The 13,090-nt window shown below is 48.3% G+C and overlaps 1 protein-coding gene across 2 annotated transcripts; it reads right to left on the bottom strand.

Moving 5' to 3' along the window:
- Nucleotides 1–988: 988 nt before the first annotated feature.
- Nucleotides 989–12,855, bottom strand: SLC25A48 (solute carrier family 25 member 48). Of its 2 annotated transcripts, none has more exons than XM_041397823.1 (7): nt 12,800–12,855; nt 12,378–12,495; nt 6,589–6,660; nt 5,680–5,932; nt 4,242–4,490; nt 2,697–2,830; nt 989–1,111 (listed from the first exon to the last, which is right to left on the bottom strand). In XM_041397823.1, exons 1-7 carry the CDS (start codon nt 12,853–12,855, stop codon nt 989–991), a joined length of 1,005 nt encoding a protein of 334 aa, XP_041253757.1. The 2 variants fall into 2 exon arrangements, with proteins under 2 accessions (XP_041253757.1, XP_041253758.1); XM_041397824.1 differs by lacking the exon at nt 12,800–12,855 and adding an exon at nt 10,480–10,523 and having other exon boundaries at nt 12,378–12,423.
- Nucleotides 12,856–13,090: the final 235 nt, after the last annotated feature.

Raw genomic sequence — 13,090 nt, forward strand, 5'->3', positions numbered from 1 at the left:
ATTTCCTCCTTTCCTTGTTCACCAAAGAAGATGAGTGTTATAATACCGTGTCGTACAAAAGACTCTCCCTTGGTGATTTGCGGTGGGCTGGGTTTGGGTACATCCCTTGGGAAAGGGAAGTTCTCTTCCTGGTTCAATACAAAAAATTCCATTGGTGAAGAAGCCCACCATCACCACCCGAATTACTAAAGTGCTCTTAGTCAACAGTGAAAGATTTGATAATAAAATAGTCTTTGGGTTTGATTGAGCTGGTGCCACTTTCGGAGTGCTCCATGGACCACGTGTCCACAGCAGCTGCTGTATGTGCAGGGTGGGAGTCTTCGGTCAGAGCAGCTGAGCCTTCACCAACACCACACTGCTGATCTGGCTCAGGAAGGCAGGAGACTTTCTGGTCTTCTTGGCAACACTTTTGAAATAAGAAAGAAGAAGATTTATGAAGTACTGCAGAAAATGGCAAAGATGGCCAAGAAAAATCTTGAGTATCTAGCTACTAAAAAAGTTTCTTTAATCAGATATTTTTAATGCTGCTGCTTTATGCAACTCCAAGTTACTGAGGGAAAGAGTGAAAAAATGACTTGATAGTCAAGGCACTTTGAAAGAGCTTAATTTCATATCTTTGGGGGTTGGAACAAGTGAGGAAAGAATACTGTGCAGGGACTATAGTAAAAATGATATTTCAAAACTTACAAAATATTAGCAAATAATCCCCTTTCAAATTTTTATTTCTGATTGATATTAATTAAAATAATCACAACAGTCAGAACATATTACATCTCCAGGAGATGTGGACTGAAACTAAAATCCTTTGGCACATTTGCAGTCTGCTCTGAATCCCGCAGACCCAAATTGTGTTTGGCTATTCAGGTGTAGGTACCTATGTAAGTTGTACGATTTTCAGAGGATCTCTACAATTGCAACTCTATTTGATGAAAAGATTAATTCTGTAATTTTAATAAAGCTAGAGGGTCTTTATGTGCTGACCTGGAAGTTAGGGATTGGTCTCAGTTTGGTATCTTTTCATTGCTTTGAGAGAAAGCTCATAGCCAAGAAACATGGCTGCACTCGAGGGGAATCCTCTTATTGTATTGACCAGGAGGCCCCTAAAAAAGACCTGTTGGGAATGGAGCAAGGTTAGAGCATAGGAATATATGGACTATTTTAAGAAGAGAAAGAAAACATTGAATGAAGTCATGGTGGGATTCTGAAGGACCAAATCTTTTGGGTTTGCTTGGAAGATATGCTCCTATTGCTGGTCTTGGGTGATGTCTGCACTGAGGAAGGGGAGCACAGTGGCAAAAGTCACTGGTTTGGCATCATTGTGCTCCTCACTACAAACACCACACCCACAAACTGCTCACTTTGGGGTGAGTCTGCTCACAGTGTGATAGTTCCAGGAGGGATCTCTGCTGGCTTACTTCTTACATAATCACTCCATTAACCACCAAGGCTCATCACCACAAGTCACTAATCTAAACACCCCAAGTTCAGAATAGATGTGAAAAGGAACATCAACAATCAAACAATTTTCCAGGCTTTATAACAGCAAAATTCCCACAACTACTGTAAAAAAACATGAAAAATCTTGGCCCCAAGATCAGAAGCCCTTAGATTTAAGCATATAACCAATTTTCCACAACAAGTGGAATGCACAAGGCAGGTGCCTTTGAGCCTGTGCACCCTGTCCCCCATCTGACTGTCCAAGCACAGTCCTTAGCATCTCTCCAGGTGCTTGTGCTTCACATGAATGTGACTTTCTTCACTCAGTGGCAAAAGCTGAACCAGACCACAGGCTCCTGAGACAGCTGGCATAACATAGTGGCATGTTGGCAGATACTGAAATTACACTGATTTGTGATTTTTCAGGTTATTTTCCTGTTTGCAACTTGTTACATTTCTCTCAGAATGTGAAAATTAACACTTTGGATCTACGAGACCACGTGCTGTTCTGATGATAAATACAGATTTATTTCAATATCAGAAGACGTTACTTCCACAACCATGCCTTGGCAACACAATAAAGCTGCAAACCCTTATTCTCTGCCATTCACATTTAACTGAGGCAAAGTTTGCAGGCAGAACAAATATCTTTTATTGCACTAACAGACAAAGTCAGAAAAGGGAGATAAGTTGTTTGGCATGCAGCCCTTCTTCATGTTTGAAATGAAAGCAATTCTGATATAAGAACGCTGACATTCAACTCTATCTTGGTGCAAAATGAGGGCAAGCAATGCAAAAGCAGCATTAGTTCCACCAAAGCATTGCCCAAGGTGACCAGACACACCCAGAGTGCCAGGACAGTCCCACTGAAATCAGTTTATTGACACCAAAGTCAATGGGAAACATTTGACCTCTGCATTTTGCAGAAGAATCACAGAGGTAAGACTTTCTGCCTCTGATTTATGATAAGTCAAATTATATCCATGATTAAGTGCACTAACATGAAATGTTGAAGTTAATTACACCAGCAGTGTATGACCCCTCCAGTCATTCATTTCTTCGTTATGTAACATGTATTATAACTCTCATTTTGATGTAGAAGGAATCTACACAATAATTACCTACTGCCATAATAACAATTTAGCATTAACTGGCTTTAGCTGTCTCTCAACACTGCAGATAGGTTTTTAACAGTCACTGTATTTTCCAATTGACAATTAAATACCTAATAACCAGATTTAACTTCAAATGTCACTTACTTTTAAGCCCTCATTCTGGTAGCTCTGCAACATGCAGTCAAGTGTCCCTTTGTACTGGTTTAAATAAACTCCATCTGCCTGAATTCGACTTTTCACAACATCCATTGGAGTACATACTGCCCAGGAAACAGCTCCTGGAAAAATGCAGAAGTAGTTGAATAATTCCTTCTCTATACTTCCTTGCCCACAGGTCAGTGAACTCAGAAATTCATATCTATCACATCATATCCATGCGATTTTCATTCAGGGCATTCACCCTGCTCAGGCACAGAAACAGTATTTCTGGGAGAAAATACAGAGAATACTGTTTCTGGAAGGTGTTCAGATTTTGGAGGTTATGCTGCTGATCAGATGCAGGCAACCCAAGAGGGGCTTCTCCAGGTGCAAATACATTTTTTTCTGTGCTCCTGGTGGAACATGGAGATGCCATGGGAAGAGCCTGAGCTGCTGCTTGGGGTGATTTCAGAAAAAAAATGAGTCTTCTTATAATTCCATTGTAAAGCAAAGTGTGAGCTGAGGATACAAATAACAGGTAGGTGCATCTCAGGCTGCCAGGATTAGGCTCCACACAGTGAGATACCCTGTCATTCCTTCAAAGAAATGCCTATTTCCATTGATCAGCCTGCAGCTGAGTGGGATAATTTGCCTCTGGAAAGATCAGTACATGACTGCAATCCATGGCCCAGCTGGACAGACAAGAGTTTGTCTGGACCTACATGAGTGTTGGGGCTAGAAAAGCTATCCAGAGGCACCAGGGGCCTCTTTATTTGAGGAGAAATGGAGAAGGCATTTTGTTATCATTGCCTGGGCTGAGGATTGACTTGTCTTTATGGATCTACAATTTAGAGATGGCCAAGAAGTGGGGAGTGGGAGTAGGGGTGACCTTTCACATGGTGGGAGCACGCATGCCAGTTTTACTGGCAAGGGTACATATGGAAGAAAGAAGAAGAAAGAAGAAGAAAGAAGAAAAAAGAAGAAGAAGAAGGAGAAGAAAAAGAAGAATTAGAAGAAGAAGAAGAAGAAAGAAGAAGAAGAAGGAGAAGAAGAAAAGAAGAAGAAAAGAAGAAGAAAAGAAGAAGAAGAAGAAGAAGAAGAAGAAGAAGAAGAAGAAGAAGAAGAAGAAGAAGAAGAAGATCAGTAACAGTCAACTGGGCTTCTGCTAGGTGCGGGTAGGTGCACACCCTCCTGGTGGGCAGCCAACAGGTTGAAGTCCTCTTCTGGAGGCATCTTGGCTACCACATATCCCTGGCAATGTGATTGGCAAGCTGCCCTGAGGCATACAGGGAGATGAAGGCGCTGTCTGTTCTCCTCTTCACTGACAATGAGCCTAAGGAAGGTCTGATAACACGACTTCCATAAAGTTTATCAAGCCATAAAGTGCAGCTGTGGTGCCAGAGAACCCAGCCCTGGGGAAGGAAGGTTCAGTCCCATGTCCTCTGCTGGTGTTCAGGAGGATGCAGTGGCCCTTGAGTCACCCTCGTAATCTGCCCCGAGAACCTTCCTGTTCTTGTTTTGCCCGTGCTGTGAGGAAGTAAAGGTGCTTACCTGCTACACCCCCTGCCACCCAGATGGAGAAGGGATTAGGAGCAATGCTTCCATGAGGAGTTATCCAGTCACAGAACATTGCGTACGGGACAAAATAGGCGCAGTAGCCGGGAACATCCCTCAGGAGCATTGCTACATTGCCTCTGTATATTCCTGGTATCCCCTCTTTCTGTAGGATTGTCCTTAAGCAGTGAATTGGGCCTCTGTACACAGGAGATCCAGGAGCTGTGGAATTTAGTTTAACGTTTGCTACAAAATAAAAAAAAAAAAAGATAAAACTGTTGGAATAGATATATTGCCACAGATTAAATCTAATCAAAGCCCATTGCCACTGATTAGAAGTCATTACCATCCAGTTGCTTCAGCTGGGGTCAACAGATAACATGGGGAAAAAGTTTTAAGAGAGAGTATTTAGGTCCATTTTCAGAAAACCTGACACTTCAGACAGATTTTCTTAGATGCGTGGCATACCTCCCAATAGGTATGTGCCCAGTGAGACTTCCAAATTAGTTTAAAGCAATGTGCCAAATTTTCATGGATTTTAACTTCAACTTATGCCAAGTCACACCTCTGAAAGCCTTAACATCTTCATAGTCTGGCCTTTCCCATGCAGACCAAGTTGTTTTTGTAAAAGGCATTAGGTTTCTAAGCTGCATGGAGGCTTTAAAAATGGACATAATATTGTTTTATAAAAGCAACAGAAAAATGCCAGTGTTTCACAGTTAAACACCATGACTGTAATTGTGAGAAAAGGTGAAATGCTGAAATCCAAGCTCTTCAGCTCTGAAGCTGCTCCATGTCTTCATTTGGCTGTGCATGTGCTCTGGTGGGGATTGCTCCTTGCTGGCAGACTGCAATGGAATTCAGCTGCTGTCTGAAGCTGAAACAGCTCCTTCTGCCTTGTGGACAAGGAATAGCCACCCACTGCCATTCTGCTGGTGTCCCCTCCTGACCCATCCTGCTCACATCTGAGCTATCTGGCACCCTGTGTGAAATAAGTCAGTTTTTAATGTAAATGGGAAACTTCTGCTTTTGAACAGAGAAGGGTGGAATAACAGAGGTTTATGGGCAAATATATGTGGGACTGAGAGTGTGCAGAGGGAGATGGGGAGCTGGCATTGCCACTGGCAGCCGTGGTGCTGCTGCTGGGATCTCCAGGGGACCCCACAGCCCAGGGACTCACAATTTCTGCAGCTTCTGGCCTTGAGCAGACCTGCCTCATGTTCTTTATAGATCCCAAATGTCTGGAAATGCCATTGTTAAAAACTCTTCCCTTGAGTTGAGCAAGATGGGATCCATCCTCAGGCAAAAGGGAGAATTTTTAGCCCAACTGCAGCAGCACAAGGCAGCAAAAAGCCCAGCCTTGACCAAAGTCGTAAAGCTCTGTGCACATACCAAAGACTGGCAGAGACAGGAAGACGAAACTCTTGCTTCCTACCTTTGGTGTACGGCTGTGTTTGCATCTGCAGCCTTATCTTGACCAGTTCCACGGGAGTGCCAATGCCCACAGAGATGACCCCAGCCACGAGGCTGGCCACAGTCATGTCGGTGAGCGAGGGCGCGGCGGCCGGGTCCCCGTGGCGGAGCTGGCTGAGGAGCCGCTGCGTGTTGCTGAAGACTCCGAACACCACCGAGCTGTAGATGCCAATGCTGGCCATTGGGAAGGACATGCCCTTGAAGAAGCCTGTCAGCTACCCAGGAAAGGGAGCAGGGCTTAGGAGACTGAGCAGGACTGAGCAGTGTAAACTCCAACTTGTCTATCAGGTTAGAAATCACAGTCGCACAATGGTTTGGGTCGGAAAGGACTTGGAAAGTCATTTCATTCCAATCCCCTGCCATAGTCAGGGATGAAATGCAAATCCAAGTAGCAGATGTCTCCTGGAACCAACTGTTTGCACATGCTGAGCAAAGGAAATTGGTTCATGCTGCTAAAGGCTTATAAAGATTGCACAGAATATGGGACATGGCTGAAAGCACAGGAACCCATGTAGAACTGCCTCATATGGACAGTGTTTGTTCTGGCTTCACCAAAGTCAGCAAAATCCTTCTGGAAAACCTCTGCCAGTGGGATCAGGCAAAAGAGTCACTGTGGACGCAACCCCTGTGGAGACACTGATCATTCCATGCCAGGGATCTCCCTTTTCCTATAGGAGTCACCAAGTGGTGACTTAACCTTAGAGTTAAGCAAGAGAAGGCTGTGGGGATTTGCAGGCACAATTGCATAAACTTTATTGGTCTTTATATAACTGCTGGTGTCAACAGCATTTTGTACAATTGCTTTATGCATTTATCTATTTATTGACTTGCACTTTATACCAGCACAGTTAATGTAGGATGAAGTACTTACAGACTCATTTCTGTACACAGTGAGAACACACTCGAATGTATTTCCATATCCTTGTCCAGCTTGCAAACGAGTCTGCAAAAGACATTTGTAAAATGCGATTAAATCCTACGTTTCCAGCCCAATGGAGGCTCATGCTATGTAAACAATGTGTGCTTTGCTTTGAGAGCAAGTCCTTCCTTAGTCGTAAAGAGAACTGAGCAATAAAATAAGGTATATGTGCATCCACCCTCTTGAACTTTGCCAGAAGCAAGGATAAGCAGGATCTCACAGCCTGAAGCTCTCTGCAACATCTGGAATCGATGACTGTCAAATTGCTCTCCAGCCCGGACCAGCCACCCTGACCCAGCACAGCAGGCTGCTGGTGTGCAGTGCTCTCATTGGCAAGGGCCTGATTTATGTGGAAACTGGAGAGTGGTGTGGTCTTCTCCATTTGGAGACTCTCAGGGAAGGCTGGGATGTGTTGCAAAGAGAGAAGAGGTGAGCTCCCCTGGGAGACTTCTGGGGCCCTTCTGCTCCAAGGTAGATTTTAGGACATAGAGATACTAATTGGAGCTAAAATAATTCAGCACCATCTCAGAAATTCTCCATGCTTCACTCAAAAACAGTTTCATATTATTTGAAAAAAGGACATTTTATTTCTGGAAAGCAAATTGGTTATACACCTCCCAAGAGCTGTAAGAAATGGCACGTAGGTCACAACAAAGCCTACAGGATTAAGCATTTCCCCTTCTCATATATATATATATTTAGATCATCTTTCGTTCAAGCTGCTCACAAGGTTGCACTAGAAACATCCTAATCAGGGATGCATTTTTTGGGCTTAGAGGTGAGCAAGGAATGAAATCACCGTTCACTTCACAGCACCTCAGGCTTCATCTTGGCTGAGGCCAGAGCTCATTTGCTATAGAAAGACACAGATGCTCCACCAGGAATGTTTTTAGGAAATGGGGACATTTCTGACTATGTTTATCAGCACTGCTGCTAGCAATGAAGGCTGAAGGGGCACTGCCAACCTGTGCTGGAGGGATGGCATCCAATCCCATCCACTGGCTCAGCCCTGATTTACACCAGAGTGAAACAGGAAATAATTTGGGAATTTAAAGCCCAAAGGAATGTGTGTCTGCCAGAGTTCATGACTGGTGGGAGCTTTTGGATGGCAAACAGCAGGTTGGATGGTACAATCACTTGGCCCAGAGCCCTGCAAGAGGCTGCCAGTGCTGCTGTGGGACCCTGGCAGGAGCAGGAGGGACCAAAGTTTGTGTTCACCCCTCAGCCCAGGCTCACCCCTCACCCTGGGGTGGCTCCATGCAGCTCTTTGCACTCATGGACCATCCCTGCTCCAGTCCAGGCCTGGCCAAAACCACAGAGAAGCAGCAGCCAAAGCAGAATCTCTCCTGAGCATCCAGAACAAGCTGGTACATGCAGCTGCTGCCATGGCTCACGCAGCACACGTTGAGCAATGTGGGCAGGCTCAGGCCATGGGTGCAGACAGGGTGCAGTGACTCACACAGGGCTGGGAGGAACTGGGGAAAGTGGCTGCACCCTGAGTCATCCAGGACAAGGTGACTCCAGTGCCCAGTCCTGAGTTCCCTCCTGCTTCATCTTAGCCCGGACATTTCCACATTTCCACTTTGCCTCCTTGGATTGCAGTTGGTTTTTTTTTGTTTTTTTTTGGTTTTTTTTCTTTTACTCAGTAACAAGGTATTTAGAGGTTCAAGTTAATATATTTTTTGAGTAACTGGGGCCAACTGAGTGTTCTCACAATCTGGTTCTCACACACGTCCCTTAGCTAATCTGTTAACACCCAGCACTGAAATCCCTGCTGGCATCTGTGACAAAGTCAGCTACTACCAGTATGGATATACCCCTGGAAAGTTCTCCTTTTTGTTATGTTTTGATTAGATAGGGCTCTTGGGTGACACCCAGAAGCTGAAGAAAGTTCTGGGAAAATGAATGCAATGGGTAGGATGAAAAGTGAGTGAAGGCACAAGTTTTAGAGTTTTGCAAGGATATAGGAAAAAACAGCTGCTGGGGTTTGATGGAAGCTGCAATGATGGGAAGAGGTGGCTGAAGGTGGAAGAGGTGACTTGATGGGAAGCGTGGTGTAGATGCCAATTACCCCACAGAGCCTTATACTCAGTCCTGCCTCTTCCCCAGATGGGGAAAGACACCTGATCCCCTGGAGGCTGCAGATTCTGCTGAGCAGCCCCTTTGCTGACCTAGTGCTGTGTAAAAACTCTCTTTTCCCCTTTCCTGCTCCTGAATTTGGAACATAACAAGTCTGCCTACTGGGTATTCCCAAGGCAAAGCCTTGTCCATAGCGAAGAGCAACAGAGGGGGCAGCCTGACAGTTGTCTTTCTAACCACTGAAGGATGGGCTTGCTCTTTCTTGGCATCCAAACTCGATGTTTCTGAGCAGGATTCTCATGGCCAAACTCCCCCAAGCCAGGCAATGATGCCATGGCCACCAGCCTGAGATGGGGATTGTCTTGGCAATGCTGGGCAGAGCCTGCCTTTGCTGCCTGTGCCCTGCCCATGGCTGGGTGGTGTGGGCAGCCTTGTGGCTCCTCCCACGTGTGGTGTGCACCCACCTTTGCACAGGGATGCCCTTGGGGCTGGTATCACTTTAGCAGCTCAGAAAGAATAGGGCTGGCTGGGCATCTCCTGATGCCAGGAGAGCCTGGTGTGTGCAAGGGGATGGCTGTGATGGCTGGGGAGGGGATGTGGCGTGGGCCATGCTGGGCCCTGCCTCCTTGGCATCACCCTCCAAAGGGTGGAGGGTGCAAACATGACCAGTGGCTCTTGGGTTTGCCACAGCTGGCAGCCCTGCCTGGTGCCAGAGCCAGACTTGAACCAGAGCAGGCAACACAGAGTCACAGAATTGCAGAATAGCTCGAGTTGAAAGGGATCTTTTAAGGCCATCTTGTTCAACCTCCCTGCAGTGAGCAGGGACATCTCCAACAGACCAGGTTGCTCAGAGCCCCATCCATCCTGCTCTTGAATGTTTTGAGGGATGGGCATCCCCGCACCTCTCTGGGAAGCCTGTGCCTGTGTTTTACCACCTTTTTTGTATAAGACCTCCTTATATCTAATGTAAACCTATTCTCTTTCTGTTTAAAACCAGTACCCCTTCTCCTATCACAATGGGCCTTGCTAAAAATTCTGGTTTTATTTTAGACCTCCTTCAAGTACAATAAGACCACAATAAGATTTCTTTGGAGCCTTCTATTCTTCAGGCTGAACAACCCCAACAAGGGCAGAGAAGCTAAAGTGATGAAAGCTGCCCAGAAATGCCTGGGCAAAAAAAAGAAAGGAGCAGGATCGTCCTCCCTGGCTGTGCAGCAGTAGGGATTGTCAGCTTGATTGAATCAGGATGCACTGGTATGTGCATGGGCTTGTCTGCATCATGCTGACAAATACCTTTTTACCTCTCTAAATCCTTTAGATGGAGAAATAATTATCATGAGGGAATCATAAATACTGTGTGTCACAGCCCTGGGATAACAATTTCAGAACTCTGCCCTTCCAGCATTACCAGCACTACTAGGAAAACATAAAAATGTGCCTGCAGCAAAACAGTTCCCTCATTGCCCTTTGAATACTAGTCTGTGGCAAAGTTCAATAAAACATTGGCAGAACTGTTCAGTGAACCACACACTAAGTAAGGCCAGGTTAATTTTCAGCATTAATTCTTCACAGAGGAACTTGCATGTATCAGTCAGTTCTTTCAGTTTCTCATTCAAAATGAGCATTGGAGAGGAAGAAAGTCTGTGAAAACATTCCAAACTCCCCTTTGGGAAAAGTGAAGGTCCTTTGAGGTATCAGCTAGAGAGAAGATCTGAACTGGTGGGGGTTTGGGCGGTGACATGTGAACACAGTTCAGTGTTTTACCTTGACCGTGTCCAGGGGATGGCCCGCAACCACACTGGCAATTCCTGGGGATGAAAGCAAAGTATTATGCACAACACTGCAGCTTTTGTGGCAGGAGAGGATGCAATGGGTTTAGAGAAGAGATTTCCATAGGAACAGATGTAAAGGGCCCAGCCAGAGCAATGACCAGCAGGATGCCCCTACCCTGACAACAGCTAAAATCTGAGCTTCAACACTTTTCTGTGTACACTCTCCTGGACTCCTTCAGCTTTACATTCCAAAGGCACCAAAGGAGAACTCATGTTTGTATATCTTGTCCAGGACCAACCCCTTTTGCACTCCTGTAAGCTCACACAAATGTTTAGCCTCAGAATGGCGAGATTCCTGTTCAACACAAGGCAATGCTTTCTCCTGGCGCAGAGTCATGTCCTGACTAGTTGGTCCCATTAGCTGACTGCTAACGGGACCTGCAAATTGCTCATCCTTTGCTGTTTTAGAGCAGTTTATACAGGTACCTGTCACAGAGGATTCAGATACAAGGGATCCTGCTCTGTCCAGTGCCATCCTGCCTTCCTCCCCATGGTTCTCTGGGGAGAAATTGTCCCATATTCTCTTACCTTTCACCCACCTACTCACACCACTCACTGCCAGCAGCTCTCGTGGCAGCACAGAGCACAGTTTGGTTTCCCTCTTCTCCAAGAGAATGTGTGCTATGGCCAGGATATAGTTTTGTGTCTGTGTTGCAAACAACACTGGCAGGTTTTAGGGTTTGTGGAGAGTGGGTAAATTGTGATGCTTCCTCACCAGTAAATCTCACTCATAGTGGATTAGCACTGAAAAGAGCATCATGTCCTTGGTCAACACATTATGACTTTTCTAAAAATGTTTTAAAAAATGTCTCCTCTCCTCTCCTCCCAGACCTGGGACCACCCATGGTCTAGTGCTATGCATGAAAACTCTCAGCTGTCACTGCTGCAGAGCACTGGTGGCTGTTCACCTCCCAGGACATCCTGTCCCATTGCCAGGGGTGTGCAGCAACAGCACAGGGCAGTGTGGCAGAGAGAGCAACCACAGCCTACAGAGATCCAACAATCAGCTGCTCACACAAACCTTTGGCAGAGGTTTTGGGTTTTTTAGTCTGTTAACTTATTAACCTCATCTGGCAGGACACCTGTGAGCTACTTCACACCCTGCTCCTGTGTCGGGTCTGAGGGGTCACCTGAGCAGAGGTTTGCTCTGCGGTACCTGGTGAGTCTGTCCTGCTGCAGCCCCGCGGCAGCAGAGCTGGCTGCCCTCTCAGCTGGCAAACCAGCGGGCATCTCTCAGTTCCGTAAACCTTGTCCCGTTACTGACGCCTCTCGCTACGTGCCATTTCCTTCCTTTTCTTTCTGTTATCTGTTTCCCGGAGTTTGCCATCGGAATTCCCGGCAGACAGGATCAATCCCTGCCGTGTGGGGCGGTGGGACGGCGGGGTGAGGACCCGGCAGTGGCTCCCCCGGGGATGGGGACACGGGGAGCCCGGGCTGATAGCTGCCAGCCCCCTTCCAGCCCCGGGGGCAAGGACGGGAGAACCGGCGGGAGCTGGGGGCATGCGGGGGCTTCTGGACACTGGTCCCGCACAGCAGCATCACAAGTTCTAAACTTGAATTTTAACTATCCCTCCCGTGGAAGTGGGATTAAACCGCACTTGTGTGTACCAAAGCAAAGCAAACCGTGGGAGACGCCGGGCGGAGGCACAGACCGTGGGTGCCCCGGAGGGGTTTTATCCCCGGAGGGGTTTTATCCCCGGAGGGGTTTATCCCGGGAGGGGGTTTATCCCCGGGGGGGGGGGAGGGTTATCCCCTGGGGGGTTTTATCCCCGGGTACCTCCGCCGTGCGCCCTTCGCCGCCTCCCCAGCCGCGCTCTCGGCATCACTCACCGCCCACCAAGCCCGCCACGAAGTCCTGCAGCTGGAGGCTGCCCATGCTGCCCCGCCGAGCGCTCCCGGCGGGCAGGGATCCCGGCGGGCAGGGGATCCCCGCGGGCAGGGGTTCCCGGCAGGCAGGAGCTCCCAGCGGACAGGGCTCCCGGCGGACAGGGATCCCGGCGGGCAGGGGATCCTGACCAGCAGGGGCTCCCAGCGGACAGAGATCCCGGCGGACAGGGATCCCCGCAGGCAGGGTGTCCTGACCAGCAGGGGCTCCCGGCGGACAGGGATCCCCGCGGGCAGGGTATCCTGACCAGCAGGGGCTCCCGGCGGACAGAGATCCCGGCGGACAGGGATCCCCGCGGGCAGGGTATCCTGACCAGCAGGGGCTCCCAGCAGACAGGGATCCCGGCGGGCAGCGCTCCCCGGCCGTGCGGCTCCGTGCGCTCCGCGTTCCGCGCCGTTCCGCGGCTTCCAGGCGCTGTGACATCACGCACCGCGGCTTTAAGGCGCCGCAGGGCCGCGGACACCGCCCGGCCGGGGCGGGGAGGGTCGCGGTGCAGGCGGGCGGGACCGCGGCTCGGCCGGCGGGGATGGGCGCGCAGGGCTGCGCATCAGCCCGGGGCGGGGGCAGCGAGGAGCGGGAGGAGCAGCGTCGCTCCTTGGGCAGGTAAAGGGGAACGGGGCTCGGTGTGAGCGGGGAACAGGTAGGGGTGTGAGGAAGG

This window comes from Onychostruthus taczanowskii, unplaced genomic scaffold (assembly GCF_017590055.1).
Source record: "Onychostruthus taczanowskii isolate IOZ18803 unplaced genomic scaffold, ASM1759005v1 scaffold14, whole genome shotgun sequence".
Classification (NCBI taxonomy): domain Eukaryota; kingdom Metazoa; phylum Chordata; class Aves; order Passeriformes; family Passeridae; genus Onychostruthus; species Onychostruthus taczanowskii.